This window comes from Lithobates pipiens, unplaced genomic scaffold (genome assembly GCF_037356315.1).
Source record: "Lithobates pipiens isolate NorthernLeopardFrog02 unplaced genomic scaffold, aLitPip1_a1.2 Scaffold_13, whole genome shotgun sequence".
NCBI classification, from domain to species: Eukaryota; Metazoa; Chordata; class Amphibia; order Anura; family Ranidae; genus Lithobates; species Lithobates pipiens.
In genome coordinates, this window is record NW_027507718.1 from 459,413,322 (window position 1) to 459,432,395 (window position 19,074).

Below are 19,074 nucleotides of genomic sequence, written 5' to 3' on the forward strand. Positions count from 1 at the left end.
CAAAATCCGTCAGACACAATCTGTTGTCAGAATGTCTGACTGTGTGTACAGGGGCTTAGACTGTGTTTGTTGTGGTATATTGGCAGCCCATTCAAAATCAATGTGCTGCCTTAATACAACACACCTTTTAATGTGCAACACAAGAAGTAGTAACACATGTACACAAATCCATGTCTGTGTAGGAACCACCCTCAGATACAAATTATACCAATTTTTATCAGTCAGAATGTTGCACTGTAACTCCCAGTAGTAACTTGGGAACATAAAGGAGTTCTGAGAGGGGAGCTGAGCTGCTAAGGACTTGAATGATTGCAGTGCTTTTGGATTTATTTGCAGTACAGAGGTCAGTAGTGGCTTGTTTTAAAATTAATTTACTACTTGTTAGGAATATGCAAATACTTAAATGTCCATAGCCTGGCCACAGGTTCACTTTCAGGTTCAGGATACCTCTTCTGGCCGGCTCAGCGCGTGTCCTTCAGGTCCAGTGATTCCCATTTCCAGGATCCGCTTTTGTTCCTAGATATTAGAAATTGTAATGTTATTTTTTGCATGTGAAAATGCATATGAAAGTACTGTCACAACATGCAATTCAAATAAATGAAAATATCACAAAAAAGGAAAGAAGCAATAAAATACCAATGGGGCATCAAAGGAGGTGTTGCCACACCACTGAACTCTGTCTCTATCCCTCCTGAATTCATAGCATTATATAGGTTTGGTAAATCTAAAGGAGATTGTACAATGAGATTGTAACACATTCATCTGCACAGTTGAAGTGTGCTCCTGATGTTAGCACCCTGGGTCCTTTACACATTTTAAATGTATTGTGACATGTCATCATGGGGGGAATGTCTAAGGACTGTCCCATTTTTAATTCTTGGGCTATTACAGAAGGTTTGGATGTTCAGCAACAGACTAGAGAAGTGGGTGTCCAGCCAAGGGTTTAGTAGGAATCCCACTGCAAAAGTTTAATGGGGTCCCCATCAGTGGTATTTGAGCTATAATATAGACCTATTCATACCCCTAGAAGATTGATTATTCACAGCTGAAAATGCACCCATTTACATACCCCTAACTCTTGAGGTAAGGGTGGGTGTCCAATAACGTACACCTACAGTAACAGAACCTTGAAGTGAACACTTCCAGCTTGTAGGCAGGAAATATGGCCTACTCTAAAACTTAACTTGTCTTCATTAGTCAATGCTGCTATGGACCAAAGGATAGGAGCTTCTCTCTCATGGTAGACTGGTACTAATCTGGTTTGGTTGGGTGGAACATGTGATTACTGCTCAAAAAGTAGCCATAACTTCCTAACACCTAAGCCAGTATTTGCAACAACCTATCCCCAAGAGGGGAAGAGTTTTATTGTCATGGAGCAATATTTTTTTATAACCCTTCTTTACACATGTGCTCTGGAGCCCCCCCCCCCCCCACTCCAAGGGCCCATAGGAGTTCCATTGGCTGCAATGTCTGTAATTCTGGCATTTGGTTAGGGGTGTTTTGAAGACAATGCCATAATCTGGTTTTAAGACCTGTGCAATTCTACAGGCTTCACATGTCTAATAATAACCTTCATTATTGACAGAATTACCACCATAAAAGCTCACAAAGTGACTACATAACTAAGGAGCAGGTTTGATTTGCTATGGGATCTATTGCTGTTTTACATTTATGGGCAGGTGGACTTGTGGTGTGCGGACTATTCAGAGGACATTGAGGACCCCGGTGCATATCTGAATCAGGCAGAACTTCAAACTCTCTGCTCTTGGTAAGATTGTAGTTAATGAAAGTTTTGCTATGTGGCCTACATACTACTAGTTCTGTGCTGGATAAACATGAAATAACTCATTGATAGTGACGTTCTTAAAACACTATAAATCTATTTGCTGCCACCTCAATCATCAATCCACCATAAAACAGTTAGAAGCATAAGAACTGATGCAGAATGAGAATTAGATTCAGCTAAAATAATAAATAGATGTGACTCACCTGCAGGGTAAGGGATTATCTGACATCCAATAAATCAAGAAATAGGGCTCATGGAGGATATAATTACAAATACCTTTGGCTGTCCTGAATACTAAAAGCAGAGTGCCGATATACATGTGCCCAATATGACGTCTGAAACTGACTGGATTCTGCTAAAAAAAAAGCCTTCATAAGGCCAGCACATTTTGTGACTATTGCTGTCTTGCTTCTTATGCCCCATACATACTATTAGATTTTCTGCAGATTTTTGTCTTCAGATTTACTAAAACCATGTAGTGCAAAGGCCTGCCTGATTGCATACAAATTGAAACTCTTAAGCCTCGTACACACGGTACGATTATCGGCCAAATGAGGGTCTGATTTTTGTCAAAAGGGCGTGTGCCAGGATCTTGTCTTGCATAATAATGGTAAACAATTGTCGTGCAACAAACACGAACGTAGAATTGTACTATGAGGAATTTCAGCTCTTGAGCACCACCCTTTGGGCCCCTTCTGCTAGTTTCATGTTTGGTGAGAATTGATTCCGAGCATGCGTGTTTGTACTTTCGAATTTGGTGTGACGGATTTGTGTACTGACCATACAAAACTCTGACGTCAAACCATTGTCTGCCAAAAATTTACTAGTCTGCCATCCAACATTTGTTGGCCAAAAGTTGGACAACAATTGTCAAAAAGAGCGTACTAATGGTAAGATTTTAGGAGAACAGTCTGTCAACAGACAATCCCCTGCCAACAATTGTACACATGACCGGACTTTCCGTCAGAATAAACTCTGACGGTCTTTTTGACGGAGTTCCTACTAAACGGACTTGCCTACACATGATCACACCAAAGTCCGTTCGTTTCAAATGCGATGATGTACGACGGGACTAGAAAAGGAAGTTCAATAGTCAGTAGCCAATAGCTGCCCTTGCGTTGTATTTGGTCCGTCGGAATAGCATACAGACAAATGGTTTTCCCGAAAGTAATTGATTCCGTGGGAAATATTTAAAACATGTTCTATTTCTAGGTCCGTCAGAATTTTTGAAGAAAAGAGTCAGATGAAGCCCACTCACGATCGGAATATCCGATGAAATTATGCCGTCTGACCTTTTCTACAGGAAAGTCCGGTCGTGTGTACATGGCACAAGAGTTTCAATTTGCATGCATCAGACAGGCCCTTGCACTACATGGCTTTGGTAAATCGGAAGACAAAATCTGCAGAAAATCTAATAGTGTGTATAGGGTCACTGAACTATAGCAACTTTGGTACTTTTGAATGTACCTGGAAGAAGAGGTATGCAGATTAGGAATTCTGACTTTCCTAGTCTGCCTGTTTGTTCTGGATCAGTTTCTCATAAATTATTGAAAAAAGCCAAACAGCTAGCATTTTAAAAGAAAATCAGCAACAGCAGCTTTGTTTCCTTCCTCCTGTTTTTACCTTAAAATGCACTTGGATTTGTGAGCAGACAACATTACCTATCAGTTAATATCACTGAGGGAAAAAATGTGATCTTTGCACTGTATGAGCAGGCTGGTTCTATAGAAGTCGATCTACTGATTGACTTCTGTACAACCAGCCTGTTTGGAAAATTTCTGAATGATTAGCACCGCTGGCTATAGCTGGCAGGACTGATCGGTGTATTCTGACAATGGGAAAGTCTCCCCGCTGTCAAAAAACAATAGCGCAGTAGGATTCAATTACTCCATCCACATCAAGTATGTCATGGCCAGTCTTAGCTTATCATTACCTTATAATTCTATTACATGGATTTCTCCCGAATTAAACATGCAAATAGCAACTCTATGATAGCTGCTGTTTACAGAATCATATATCATATTTAATGGCCTCCCAGTTCATCATTTATACAATATACACCTATTGAGTACAAGATCAAATACGGTATTTATTATTTGCCTAGAAACTCTGCATCTCATAATATCAGTTTACAGACTTACCTGAGCTATTAAATCCCCGTTTTCTGCATGCACCATGACTATAGCACCATGTCCCGTGAGAAAGGTGAAGATTTCGTATAGCTGAGGAGAAAATATACAGTAACAATAAACATTTTACAGACCGGTTACTCAGACTAATTATGCCTCTAACTCTATGCAGGAAACTTCTGGAGCTGTAACCAAACTTCTGTATTAAGAAGGTTCTACTGTACTCTATTGGGTAAATAGAAGGCAATTTGGCTCCTGTTAGAACATCTCATTATAACCTGTCTGGTTAATAATTCTTCGTTGCTCCCCAAGCCCTACTATATTAAGGTCACGGCTTATAGTGTGCACCAGTGTGTAATCTTGTAATAACCACCACTAAGAGACAGTGCCCCTCCACCACATAGAGGGTGTGCTTAGCAGAACGCAAGCTCTTATGAGTCTGCAGCTATAAACCCAGCCAGAGCCTCTGTCCAGAGGAATGCAGATTGTTTCGTCATAATCTGACATCATCTCAGGGAACAAGACAACGTCAGATTGTGACGAAATGCGCGCCGGGAGGTTTGACGTGCTGACATCATCTCGCTGTAACACAGTGGATGGGTGTTCGCAAGCCGGCTGGCTGTTTATTGATGATTTTAATCAGCATTTCTGTAAGTGCAATTTCTAGCTTTAACCACTTAATAACCGCCCTATAGCCGAATGACGGCTTCAGGGCGGTTTCTTAACTCTGGGAGGCCGTCATATGACGTCCTCCCAGAATTCCGCTCTCACGCGCCCCCTGGGGCACGCACTCGAGAGCATCCGTGACCGCCGGGTCCACAGGACCCGGCTCATCACGGATCACGGTAAACGGCCGCTCGTCGCGGCCGTTTACCACGTGATCGCTCCGTCAAATGACGGAGTGATCACTTGTAAACAAACCGGCGTCATGTTATGATGCCGGTTCCTCCCTCCCCCTCTCTGTACCGATCGGAACAGCGGAGGGGGAAGAGATCGGTGTCAGCAGCGATGTGGGCTGCATCTGCAGTGCCCACATCGCTGCTCACCGAAAATTAACCCCTCAATTCCCTGCAAATACTCTGCAATACCCTGCCATTACTCTGCATTACTCTGCAATACCCTGCAATACCCTGCAATACCCTGCATTACTCTGCAATACCCTGCATTACTCTGCAATACCCTGCATTACTCTGCATTACTCTGCATTACCCTGCAATACTCTGCATTACACTGCAATACTCTGCATTACACTGCAATACTCTGCATTACCCTGCCATTACTCTGCAATACCCTGCCATTACTCTGCATTACTCTGCATTACTCTGCAATACCCTGTAATACCCTGCAATACCCTGCAATGCTCTGCAATACCCTGCAATACTCTGCAATACCCTGCAATACTCTGCAATACCCTGCAATACCCTGCAATACTCTGCAATACCCTGCAATACCCTGCAATACTCTGCATTACACTGCAATACCCTGCAATACCCTGCAATACTCTGCAATACTCTGCATTACCCTGCAATACTCTGCAACACTCTGCAATACCCTGCAACGCTCTGCAACACCCGCCAATACCCTGCAACACTCTGCAATGCTCTGCAACACCCACCAATACCCTGCAACACTCTGCAATGCTCTGCAACACCCGCCAATACCGTGCAACACTCTGCAATGCTCTGCAACACCCTCCAATATCCTGCAATGCTCTGCAACGCAATACTCTGCAACGCCATACTCTGAGATACCCAGCCATAGTCGGTGATACCCTGCAATACCCAGCCATAGACACCCCCCCCCCCTCCCGCCGCCCTCCGGTGCTTCTACCGACTCGCCAATACTATCAAATCCAGAATCTTTTTTTTTTTTTTCAGGCTTCCCAGCTTAGAGGTGAGATGCGGGGTCTTATTGACCCCATATCTCACTGTAAAGAGGACCTGTCATGCCATATTCCTATTACAAGGGATGTTTACATTCCTTGTAATAGGAATAAAAGTGATCAAAAAATGTATTTTTGGGGAAAAAAACGTCAAACTAAAATAAATAAAGTAAAATGAACAATAAAATTTTTTTTTTTTTTTAAAGCGCCCCTGTCCCCATGTGCTCGCATGCAGAAGCGAACGCATACGTAAGTCCCGCCCACATATGAAAACGGTGTTCAAACCACACATGTGAGGTATCACTGCGAACGTTAGAGCGAGAGCAATAATTCTAGCCCTAGACCTCCTCTGTAACTCAAAACATATAACCAGTAAAAAAATAATTAAATCGTCGCCTATGGGGATTTTTAAGTAGCGACGTTTGGTGCCATTCCACGAGCCTGTGCAATTTTGAAGAGTGACATGTTAGGTATCGATTTACTCGGTGTAACTTCATCTTTCACATTATGCAAAAATTGGGCTAACTTTACTGTGTTTTTTTTTTTTTTTTAACACAAAACTGTTTTTTTTCCAAAAAAAAGCATTCGAAAAATTGCTGCGCAAATACCGTGCGAGATAAAAAGTTGCAACGACCACCATTGTATTCTCCAGGGTGTTTGCTAAAAAAACATATATAATGTTTTGGGATTCGATGTAATTTTCTAGCAAATAAATGATGATTTTTACATGTAGGAGAGAAATGTCAGAATTGTCCTGGGTGCTCCAGAACGCCTGATGGCGCTCCCTGCATGTTGGGCCTCTGTATGTGGCCGCACTGTGTAAAAGTCTCACACATGTGGTATCGCCGTACTCGGGAGTAATAGCAGAATGTGTTTTGGGGTGTAATTTGTGGTATGCATATGCTGTGTGAGAAATAAACTGATAATATGACAATTTTGTGAAAAAAAAAAAAAAAGTAAAAAAAATCTTGATTTGCAAAGAATTGTGGGAAAAAATGACAACTTCAAAAAACTCATCATGCCTCTTACTAAATACCTTGGAATGTCTTCTTTCCAAAAAGGGGTCATTTGGGGGGTATTTGTACTTTTCTGGCATGTTAGGGTCTCAAGAATTGAAATAGGGCGTCAGTACTTCAGGTGTGATCAATTTTCAGATATTGGCACCATTGCTTGTGGACTCTATAACTTTCACAAAGACCAAATAATATCCACCAATTTGTACTTATTTTTACCAAAGATATGTAGTGGTATAAATTTTGGCTAAAATTTATGAAGAAAAAATTACTAATCTGCTAAATTTTATAACAGAAATGAAGAAAAATTCATTTTTTTACAGAATTTTCTGTATTTTTTCTTTTATAGCACAAAAAATAAAAAACCCAGCGGTGATTAAATACCACCAAAAGAAAGCTCAGTTTGTGTGAAAAAAAGGACAAAAATGTCATATAGGTCCAGTGTTGCATGACTGAGTAATTGTCATTCAAAATGTGAGAGCACCGAAAGCTGAAAATTGGTCTGGTTATTAACCACCTTCAGACTGGACCATTTTGCTGGTAAATGACCAGAGGTCTTTTTACAATTTGGCACTGCGCTGCTTTAACTGGTAATTGCGCGGTCATGCAATGTTGTACCCAAACAAAATTTGCGTCCTTTTCTTCCCACAAATAGAGCTTTCTTTTGATGGTATTTGATTGCCTCTGCGATTTTTATTTTTTGCGATATAAACGTAAAAAGACCGCAAATTTAGAAAAAAAATGATATTTTCTAATTTTTGTTATTAGAAAAATCCAATAAACTCAATTTTAGTCATACATTTAGGCCAAAATGTATTCAGCCACATATCTTTGGTAAAAAAAAAGTCAATAATTGTATATTTATTGGTTTGCGCAAAAGTTGTCACATCTACAAACTAAGGTACGTTTTCTGGAATTTACGCAGCTTTTAGTTTACGACTGCCTATCTCATTTCTTGAGGTGCTAAAATGGCAGGGCAGTACAACCCCCCCCCCAAATGACCCCATTTTGGAAAGTAGACACCCTAAGGAAATTGATAAGTGGCATGTTGAGCCCATTGAATATTTTATTTTTTTGCCTCAAGCGATTGAATAATGACAAAAAATAATTTTTTTTTTTTTTTTACACAAAGTTGTCACTAAATGATATATTGCTCACACATGCTATGGGCATATGTGAAATGACACCCCAAAATAAATTCTGCTGCTTCTCCTGAGTACGGGGATACCACATATGTGGGACTTTTTGGGAGCCTAGCCGCGTATGGGGCCCCGAAAACCAAGCACCGCCTTCAGGCTTTCTAAGGGCGTAAATTTTTGATTTCACTTCTCACTACCTATTACAGTTTTGAAGGCCATAAAATGCCAAGATGGCACAAAACCCCCACAAATGACCCCATTTTAGAAAGTAGACACCCAAAGCTATTTGCTGAGAGGCATTTTGAGTCCATGGAATATTTTATATTTTGCCACAAGTTGCGGGAAAATTACAAACTTTAATTTTTTTATTTTTTTTTTCACAAAGTTGTCACTAAATGATATATTGCTCACACATGCTATGGGCATATGTGAAATGACACCCCAAAATAAATTCTGCTGCTTCTTCTGAGTACGGGGATACCACATATGTGGGACTTTTTGGGAGCCTAGCCACGTACGGGGCCCCGAAAACCAAGAACCGCCTTCAGGTTTTCTAAGGGCGTAAATATTTGACTTCACTCCTCACTACCTATTACAGTTTTGAAGGCCATAAAATGCCAAGATGGCACAAAACCCCCACAAATGACCCCATTTTAGAAAGTAGACACCCCAAGCTATTTGCTGAGAGGCATGTTGAGTCCATGGAATATTTTATATTTTGCCACAAGTTGCGGGAAAATTACAAACTTTTTTTTTTTTTTTTCACAAAGTTGTCACTAAATGATATATTGCTCACGCATGCCATGGGCATATGTGAAATGACACCCCAAAATAAATTCTGCTGCTTCTCCTGAGTACGGGGATACCACATATGTGGGACTTTTTGGGAGCCTAGCCGCGTACGGGGCCCCGAAAACCAAGCACCGCCTTCAGGCTTTCTAAGGACGTTACAGTTTTGAAGGCCATAAAATGCCAAGATGGCACAAACCCCCCCCAAATGACCCCATTTTGGAAAGTAGACACCCCTAAATTTAGGGGTACACTAGTGAGACTAGGTAATAAATGGCGGGTGCCCTGAAACTATAAAAAAAATAACTAACCAACCAGCGTCACCTGTAACAGTTGTATGGTGATCACTGGTGAAAGGGTTAACTAGGGGGCAATCAGGGGGCTTTATGCGGTAGTATATGGGGGTCCCTGGCGCTATAAAAAGCTGCGGCGAACCTAAATACCTACCTGCCTAACTAGCGTCACCTGTGACACTAATACAGCGATCAGAAAAACTATCGCTTATTAGGCTGGGTTCACACTGGAGCGATGCGGGAACGCCATGAATCCGCGGCGGGTTCCCGCATCGCATGCCTCCCGGCGGCAGTTCACACTGCCCTATGCGAACTGCTGGGAGTGTCAGTGAAATGTTAATGACACCCCCAGATCAGTTCGCATATCGCAGTGCGATCTGCAAACTCGGATCGCATGGTGTGAACACCCATGCGATCCGATTCTGCTGCGGGCCAAAAAAAGGGTCCCGTGCGAATTTGCGGCGGGTGCGACACAAATTCAGCCATACTATCTGTATGGCTGAACTCGAATCGCACAGAGATCGGATGTGATTTGCACTGCAGTGCGGTGCGAATCACATTCGTTCTCATAAACCGCTGCAATGTGAACCCAGCCTTAGTGACACTGGCGACGGGGGGTGATCACGGGGTTAAACCTTTATTGGAGGGGTTAGGGGGGCACATTAGAACTAAAGGGGGCTAACCCTAACTGCCCTAACAGTTATTACAGTCACAAATGACACCAATGCAAAAAAAAAAAAAAAAAGCAATTGGTGTCACTGTGACTGGGGGGCAGGGGTAATTGGGGGGTGATCGGGGGTAAAGGGGGGGTGTGAGTGTGCCTGGCATGTTCTACTGTGTAGTGTAGTGCTTGTGCAACTCACCGATGCTCTCTCCTCGGTGCCGGAACGAAAAATACTGACACGGAGGAGAGAATACATCACTTCCTCTCCTGTGTTTACATTACAGGAGAGGAAGTGATGTCACGGGACATTTTCATTCGTCAGGAGCGATCGCGAGGGGGTGGCAATGAATGAATGGCCGTCCCCTCGTCCGGGATCGCTCCCGAACGAATACCGACCGCCGCAGGCACCGGGCGGGGGCCCGATCGGGCCCCCGACCGTCGGGCAGGCAAGGACGTACATGTAAGCCCTTATGCCTGCCCGTGCCATTCTGTCGACGTACATCGTCGTGCGGCGGTCGGCAAGTGGTTAAGGGTGTTTAAGTGCCCAGTGATCAAGTGGCTAATAAACCTTATATGGTACATTTACACTATGGTGAGTCTGTTTACATTTTTGGGCAACACTTGACTTACTCCCCCGGCTGGTTGATGATCGAGTCTCCCTGGTCGCCTGGTGCCTATTCTTCCCACTCAATATCTGTGAATTATCTATACTCCTCCGGACAGAGGCCCTGGCTGGGTTTATAGTCGCAGGCTCATAAGAGCTTGCCTTCGTCTCTTTGTGGTGTTCATTACAAGATTACAAACTGGTGCACACTATATGGACTGAATTTGTGCAACACATAGGTTACTGTTGTGTTGGAAGTTTATACACATTCATTGTGTTTTTTTGGACTATATTCATATTATTTTTATTTTATCTTTTATATTTTCATTTATTTTATTTTTTATTTTTTATTATTTTATAGCGCTGCTTTATTCAACTTTATATCTCTAGACAAGTAACTGGCCCAATGGCATAAAGTAAAGGTTTACATTGTTCCTCCATAAAAAAAAAAAAGGGGGAATACAACTTTTATTTTAAGATTAGTGATAAAAGGCATATATGTAGAAACCTTCTGTTTTAAAAATAGCTGATTGCACTTTGCATTGCTTTCTGGGTTTCTTTTTAGCCCACTCCACCATCAGTTTTTATTCATTTATTGTATGTTTGTACATTTTTGTAGAATTTTGAATGGTGTTACATCCCCTGACCAGAGCTCATATTTTAAATGCCTATGTGTCCATATTACGATGCTATTTTTTCAATAAATACATTTTCTTAACTAATTTTCCAATGATTGTATTTTTGCTACGAAAAAACCCCACTGGGGGAGACTTTCCCATATTGTAACTCATTTGGGGTGGCAGCACCAATATCACTCTTGTCATGTGTCTTTCCCATGCTACATTGCAGAGATTTCCCTTCACTTTCTGTCCCATAGACAAACATGAAGTAAGATGAAAGCCCGGTATATTAAGAGAATCTCTTGGGGAACCCCAGGTCACCAGAACTAGCATTCCCATTGAAAGTTTCCCCTTCAATTACTTTTCTGGGGACAACCCAAATGTGGGTTTTTCTTTTTTTTTTTCACTTTCAATAATAGTGGTAAACAGAACAAATGGAGAGGGTGAATCTCCCTAATGGGGGCACAGACAGCAATAAAAACTGACAGGGGTTATAATCCATCTCCACTCTGTCCAAAATTAAATAATAGGTTTTGCCTTGGGTTATACTTTAAGCTTTGACAAAAAAAAAAAATCTAGAAGCTGATTGGTTTCTATGCAGAGCTGCACCAGATTTCGCACTCTCCAGTATTAATAAATCAACCCCACTGAGTGCAGAAATGACAGCAAGAATCTATTAATTCTTCCTGGCAGCTGCCCCTGATAATCCACTAGAGGGTGCAAGACATAAACACTGCTGGTGCTTGCTGCTGGGACCCACTGACCTACACATACTCTCAGATGTGACATGAAGTTACAAGTCTTACTTTGTTTTTGCTAGCCGACCATATACTGATTGGAATAGTTACTCCTATCAGTGGGAGTTCTTGCAACCATTGTGGGTCTGTCCTTGCCTTTCCTCACCTTGGCTTACCATCTCAGCCACACATCCTCCGTTTCGCACCGCAAGCCAACACCTGTACAGGCATCTTCCACACTGCCGCCCCCCTCTGTCCTGGGTAGTGAACAGCTCAGCCATGTTTTCCACTATCGGAGCATCTATGTTTTCTTCACATGTCACATGTACTTACCATTGAGGCCATTTGGAGAGTAGCTGGTGGGCAAGCAGATACGTTCTGTGCATTTTGAAGTTACGTTTACAGTATACACTATGTCTGTCCTGATCCTCTGTAGTGGGGGATCACGACCACTTGGTAAGAAGTAATTCTCCCTACATGGTGGTTGATTGCACTTTTTGGTTGAAGATACATCTCATCAGTGGATGGACTTTTTTCTTGATTTTTGCATGGGTGGATGTGACACTCTATGCTTACTTTTGCACGGATTGTTTGCTTTATTTCATTATGGACTAAACTTTGGACAATCTCGTTTTACATAAATGTTTATGATTTTTGATTTTTAATTGATACACATATATTGGTTATCCACAGTGAACTGTGGTGGATTTACACACTTTATAGTGTATAATTTAGGTCATATCAGCCATTTGCTGTCACTCACATTGTACTTTGAATGGTTTACATTTTTACACGTTTTAACATGGTTTACTCCCATTCACATTTATAGGTTTAGCGCGATTCTGATTTTTTCCATCCCTTCTCAATAGATTTTCATTAGGAATATAAGAAGAATATTTGCAGTTTTATTTTTACGTTTATTTTTTTTTTAAATTTTAATATTTACGCCATCAATTTACACACAATTCGCTCACATCAATCCCTGTTCTCAAGGAACTTACAATCTAAGGCCTCGATCACACATATACTAGGGCCAACCGTCATACCTACCAGCATGTCTTTAAATCATGTGAAGAAACCAGAGTACCCACAGCAAACCCTACAAGAACATGTAGAATGTTCGGTCCCTGGCATTATCCGGGGGCTCGCATGGGACAGGGCAGAGGGCTCTTTGCCTGTGCCTGTTCTTTCCTTTCTCTCAGCAGGGCTATTGGTGCAATATCCCTTAGCAACAAGCCGCCATTGGAGGAATTTGGCGGGCTGTTTCTTTGCGCCTGTAACTGCTTATAAAAATCCGGATGCTACCTCAGCTTTACAACCACCTGAAGAGGACCAGTCAGCCCTCCCACCCTCCCTCCCTATTTTCATTATTGTTTAGTCACGGTGCTATTCAGTGTGGGTTCGTCTTCCAGTATAAGTCTGGAAGGACATGGTGATTGAGATCTGGTATTGGATCATTTTGTTAATTTTAAATTCAATTCTATGCTGAAAGCTGATTTTTTAGTTAATTTGAATGTAGCTAATTTGGGTTACCCCTTGAATAAACACCGTGGCCATTTATGACCAATTAAATATACTTTGTGTCAGTTTTGTTTATTTATTATTAGCTACTCTGTACTGTCCCATGTTCCAACTCCACGCAGGTATTGCCCTTGTTGAGATTCAAGCAGAGAGCTTACAATACAGATATCCTAACTACAGAGCTGTACTTTGGCAGGTGTCATCAGAAGACAAAGTAACAAAGTAAAACTACACTTTAACTAACAATGATACATTTTTAAAATAAAAATATATAAACGAAATATATAAACTTGCGCTAATGGTGTATACAAAACAAATTAAGAAATATAAAAATAAATAAAATAAAAATGCAGCTGCTTCACATAAAGTGCTGATCACTTGAAAAACATGGAAAAATAAATATAGCGCTCGCAAACACAATGAGTGAATATATCACAATGTATACTAAACCAAACAATGTCCAAACAAAAAGTGACGAAAGGTGCTCCAATCCGAAGAAAAAAAAAAGGCGTCAGAAATATTCAGGTGTACAACACCCTCTCATGTGTCCCCACTTACCGGATTGAGACGACCCCCAGCTTTTCAGTCTGGTGGGTCACTTAAGGCTTGGTAATGGTGTCCAGGGAAGATGGATGTGGTGTCAGATCCTCAAATCCGAAATTTCTTTGAGAAGTTTCTCAGCAGAACAGAGAGGTACCCAAAAGTGAAGAAAAAATGGAACTGATAGTGAAGTACTATTAAAACGATTTTATTGTACAGGGGAGTGGGTACTTACAAAAAATACGATCGAACAGGCTTCAAATATAGATCCGTATGTATAAAAACATCGTTTGTGGCATGCGTTCCACGGGACAGGAAGTGACGTCAGTAATACCGGAAATTGCATCAACGTTTCGCCCTCCCACGGGGCGTCATCAAGGACCTAATTTCCTGTGAACTGGGCCAACTTTAAATAGAGGGCAGAGGAGAAACACCCCTAGATAGAACCAATCAAGTATGGCATAGTGGCCATTTTGTTGGTGGGATAAAAGACGTTGCTCCTAAGGATAGAAAAATATCCACAGGAGAGACAAAACGCCATTTTTATGGTTTGATTAAATCAAACACATATTTCCAGGAAATCATTTAACGTCAATTCCGGCTAAACCGTGGAGCTCAATGACATATTAATCCAAACATATTATAAAAATATATATATATATGAAACATTTAATAAAAAAAAAATGTAGAAGAAATAAGAATAAAAATAAAATTATTTATTTTTGTTTTAATTTTAATTTTTATTCTTATTTCTTCTACATATTTTTTTTTTTAATTAAATGTTTCATATATATATTTTTTATAATATGTTTGGATTCATTTGTCATTGAGCACCGCGGTTTAGCCGGAATTGACCTCAAATGATTTCCTGGAAATATGTGTTTGATGTAATCCTGTCTGTTCTGCTGAGAAACTTCTCAAAGACATTTCGGATTTGAGGATCTGACACCACATCCATCTTCCCTGGACAACATTACAAAACTTTAAGTGACCCACCAGACTGAAAAGCTGGGGGTCGTCTCAATCCGGTGAGTGGGGACACATGGGGGGATGTTGTACACCTGAATATTTCTGAAGCCCTTTGCACTGTTTTTTCTTCGGATTGGAGCACCTTTCGCCACTTTTTGTTTGGACATTGTTTGGTTTAGTATACATTGTGATATATTCACTCATTGTGTTTGCGAGCGCTATATTTATTTTTACACATTTTAAATTATACATTTTTGTTTTATCCCTGCGGCTTTGAAAATTGCCAAAAAAAAACAAGTTACCTTTTCTGAAGAAAAATCCTTCTTCCAGGAAATCTACCTGCAGCCAAATGTACCTTTAGTAAGGCGCCTTTTACACAGGACAACTCTGTTCAAGCGGAGCAGGCAGATGACAGGTCTGTTTCTGCTCCGCTATGCAGAGCGGACAGGGACCGAGACTGCTCTTCTCTATGGGGCAGTCAGATGGAAACAGACTGCATGTCCATTTCCATCTGATTGTCATCTGATCCAACCCGCTAGACGGATATGGCGAATGACTCACCATACGTCTGTTTTCAGCGGACTTTGTCGGATCAGATGCCCAACGGATGTCAGTGGACACATGTGCACTGACTTCCACCGCCCCATAGAGGACAATGGGTGGCCCGATCATGTCTGCCTGAAAAACATATAGGCGGACCCGATTGGTCCGCTGGTGTGAAACACAGACAGTTCTTATTTTTAAGCCTAATGTGTGTGTGATATTGCTGTACCAAAAAGAGTAAAAACTGATTTGGATGGATTTACCAAAAAGTGATTTTTCCTTCAAACAAGCAAATCCATGATTGAAGTCTAGTATCGGTGGACCGTGTTCTGGTCCTAGGCTGTCACTTATAGCAACACAAGGAAGTTTTCACCGGATTGTAGATTCTTGAATGTGTATAGAAGAATGCCTGGTACAGTTTAAGTTTATCTCATTGGAAGGACATATGCTGGCTGCCATCATAAAATGCAAAACATCATATTCATAAAGCCTTAACACAGGCCCCTTTGTGCATTCTCTTGTGTGTATTATAAACATTGATTACTCAAGCCTCGAAGAAGGTGGAGATTTTTTCCTAACCATTAAATGTTCAAAAATTGAGATGAACTTTTGCAAGTTCTTATTTTTAGGACTTTCCATGAACGAAGCCCACTGTACAGCTGAATTCTAGGAATAAACACAGTGGGTTGCAGTCCAGTCTACAGATTTTATTATAGGCAGAGAGCTAGGGGTTTACAAGCTGCTACAGTAATCTAATAAAATAAAATAAATTCTCACAAATAAACACAAATCGTTGACTGAATTACCTGGCTGTCTGACATTTGGTATATATCTTTGTAGGCCATGTACACCTGGAAAGAGTTCACACCTATTCCAATGAGAATAGAAAACGTTGTTAGGATAAACACGAATCCTATCCTAAATACATTATTTAGTACATTTATGACAAAAGAAAAAAATATTGTAACCTGTGGCTCCCAATCACCTGCAAAGACTGGAATTGTACCTCAATAGTGCCCAGGCCTAGATGATGTGATGGACTGCTCCTTCTGTAGTTGGTAGAGGCTGGAAGTGAGGCCTAGATGGTAAATTTCCACCTGACAACTTCATAACATATCAAGCCAGCCCAGAGATTAAAAAGGTTTTCCTTTTTCCCTGTTGAACAGAGCACATGCTTAGACAGTACCAGAGTGGCTTCCATCTGTCTCATGTATGAAAGTGTCTGGTCTTTCCACCCAAGCTGTACATTTCTGCTGTACATACAGACACAAGAACGGACAACCCAGGCCTGACTTTTTATGCTTGATTAGCAAATATCCATCAGCTGCCATTCCACTGTCAAATGACAGTGCCATCACTGGCTACTGAGTCAGTCTCCTTGGACAGTAGGCTGACAGTTGGGCAGAACTTAGCGGAAAAAGTCAGGCACTAGTAACAAAGTAAGGAAGGTTGAACATTTTCTGGTTAACAATGACAATAGCGGAAATCTTGTGAGATCTGCTCTCATAGCCAGGGCCAAAACTAGAGGGGGAAAGGGGGGTGCACCCCCCGAGTGACACATCTAGGGGGGGCGGAACCCCCATACCTACTGGGTGGGTGCAGGGAAGACCCTGGACTGGGGGAGGGGTGCAGAGGAGGCCCTGGACTGGGTGTTGTAGAGGAGGCCCTGGACTAGGAGGGGAGTACACAGGAGGCCCTGGACTGGGGGGTGCAGAGGAGGCCCTGGACTAGCAGGGGAGTGCAGAGGAGGCCTTGGACTATGGGATGCAGAGGAGGCCTTGGACTTGGAGGGGAGTACACAGGATGCCCTGGACTGGGGGGTGCAGAGGAGGCCCTGGACTGGAGGATGCAGAGGTGGACCTGGACTAGGGGGGGAGTACACAGGAGGCCCTGGACTTGAAAAGTGGGGTTGATGTGGCAAAGAACCTAGATTCACAGGGCAGGGTGCAGGGAAGGCTGTGAACTTGGGGGGTGTGGGGCTGTAGAGGAGACCTTGGACACTGGATAGGGGGAGGAGGCCTCCGGATAGGTTGGTACAAGGGAGATACTAGACTAGGTGAGGAGGTGGTCCAGAGTATCTCCCTTCTATCTCCCTTCTACCCCCTATCTGGATCAGGAGAGGGGGTGTCTCCAGGTCCTGGAGTAGGGCAACAGGTGTCTGAAGGCCCTGGACTATGTGAGAGGGGTTGTGGAGGCCTTCTGGACTAGGAAAGAGGGTGCCTGAAGGACCTGCCAGCTTCAGGGAGAAAGAGCCTGGATCTAAATCCTGAACTGAGGAAGAGCCTGCCTGGGCCCTGGAGGGTTGTTTTTGCACTCCTGTGACCCATTTTCAGCTGAGTGTGGGCTGAAGCCTGCTGTCAGCTGACGTCACAAAGCCAGTCCAGGCTGGGGAAAGATTGTAATCACATGGTCGGGATCCACCCATATGCCTGGATTGGCACCCGGCTCTGCCTCTCAGCTAGAGAGGTCCCGGCTCCTCCACAGCCCAGCCCAGTGCTTCAGTGAGCACGGGTGGGCAGAGCAGAGAGCAGGAGACTAGCAGCCACCAGCTTTTAGCTCAAGGACGTCTCCTGATTGACCTTTGGCTCCCGCTGCTGTCAATCACAGCCAGTGAGCAAAACAGGAGATGGAATGGGCGGGGTCGAGCCACAGATTTGTGTTTTAATGGACACACAGAGCCACTGGTCAGGAGCACGCCTACTTGGGTACCCCCATAGCAAGCTGCTGCTCTGGGGGCACCCAGCAGGAGGGAGCGGCCAGGGGCATCGGTGAGGGACCTGGGAAGAGGAGGATCTGGGTTGCAAAACCATTACACAAAGCAGGTAAGTATAACATGTTTATTTTTTTAAAACAAGACTTTAATATCACTTCAAGGTTAGCTATGTGTGGTAAAGAATATGCAATAGAACAGTTTTATTATATGAGTGTGCTGAGGTTTGTACTGACTGTCTGCTGCATACCCGCTTGTGGCACAGTCATTGAACCATATGGCCCTTTAAGGTCCCTCCCACTGTTGAGGCAATCTGACCACACCCACAGTTTTGGAGCAGCGCTGCTATATTTCCACATACCATTTTTTTGGTGGGGGGGGGGGGGTGTGCAAAAAATTACCAGCCGCAGATGCTAGCTATGCAATTGCTTACAGCAGACCCCCCCCCTCCACCTTGATAAAGCTGAATACCTAAAGACATTTAATTACTAATTCTAATAAACTCAGCAGTACTTAGCTGCTTCCTCCTTGCACAGTTTTTCCAGTCTGAGCACTTTATGTCCCCTGACAATCAGAAACCTGCACAAAATAAATGTAATTGGCAGCCAGCTTCTTCCTCTTCCTCTGCTGAGCCACCAATGATAAACCTCATCTTGTATGTGTGGCATACCAAGTTATACTGCTGGGGGGAAAAAAGACTCTTGAGATCTCACAAGCTTTCAGACAGAAAGGCATTTTTTTTCAACAAATAACTGTAATGTCGCATGGTACCTGCATGAGAGGTAATGTTATAAATGTAAAGTCGTAAAGTGCATGTAAAAGAACAAGGAGACGATCAGTTGACATGCTGATAGGAAGAAACAGTAGAGTAACAGAGAGAGGAGTTCATTATTATTCTGCTTCTCCTTTCACTGACTAATCACAGGCTGCAGCTTGTCCAAGATGACCTGAGCTCAAAGGAAGTCTGTTTAAAATTGAAGGTGGTCTCTAAATTGAAGGTGGATGTTGCATAAATTTGTCATTTTATATTTGAATTAACTATTCAGCTTTAATTGTCAATTATATGTGATGTGGGTGGCACAAACAGCTGAAAACGGAAAACTGAATACTTACCTTTCTGTAATTTTCCTTTCCT

The 19,074-nt window shown here is 42.4% G+C and overlaps 1 protein-coding gene across 2 annotated transcripts in view; it reads right to left on the reverse strand.

Annotated features, from left to right (window-relative positions):
• The window catches only part of CRMP1 (collapsin response mediator protein 1), a 126,847-nt gene that overhangs the window by 44,252 nt on the left and 63,521 nt on the right, over positions 1-19,074 (reverse strand). For both annotated transcript variants that reach the window (XM_077477801.1, XM_077477802.1), the window contains exons 5-7: positions 16,036-16,097; positions 3,928-4,008; positions 448-516 (exon numbers count right to left, since the gene is read on the reverse strand). In XM_077477801.1, coding sequence (XP_077333927.1) covers positions 448-516; positions 3,928-4,008; positions 16,036-16,097 — 212 coding nt within the window. The remainder of the gene's footprint in view (positions 1-447; positions 517-3,927; positions 4,009-16,035; positions 16,098-19,074) is intronic.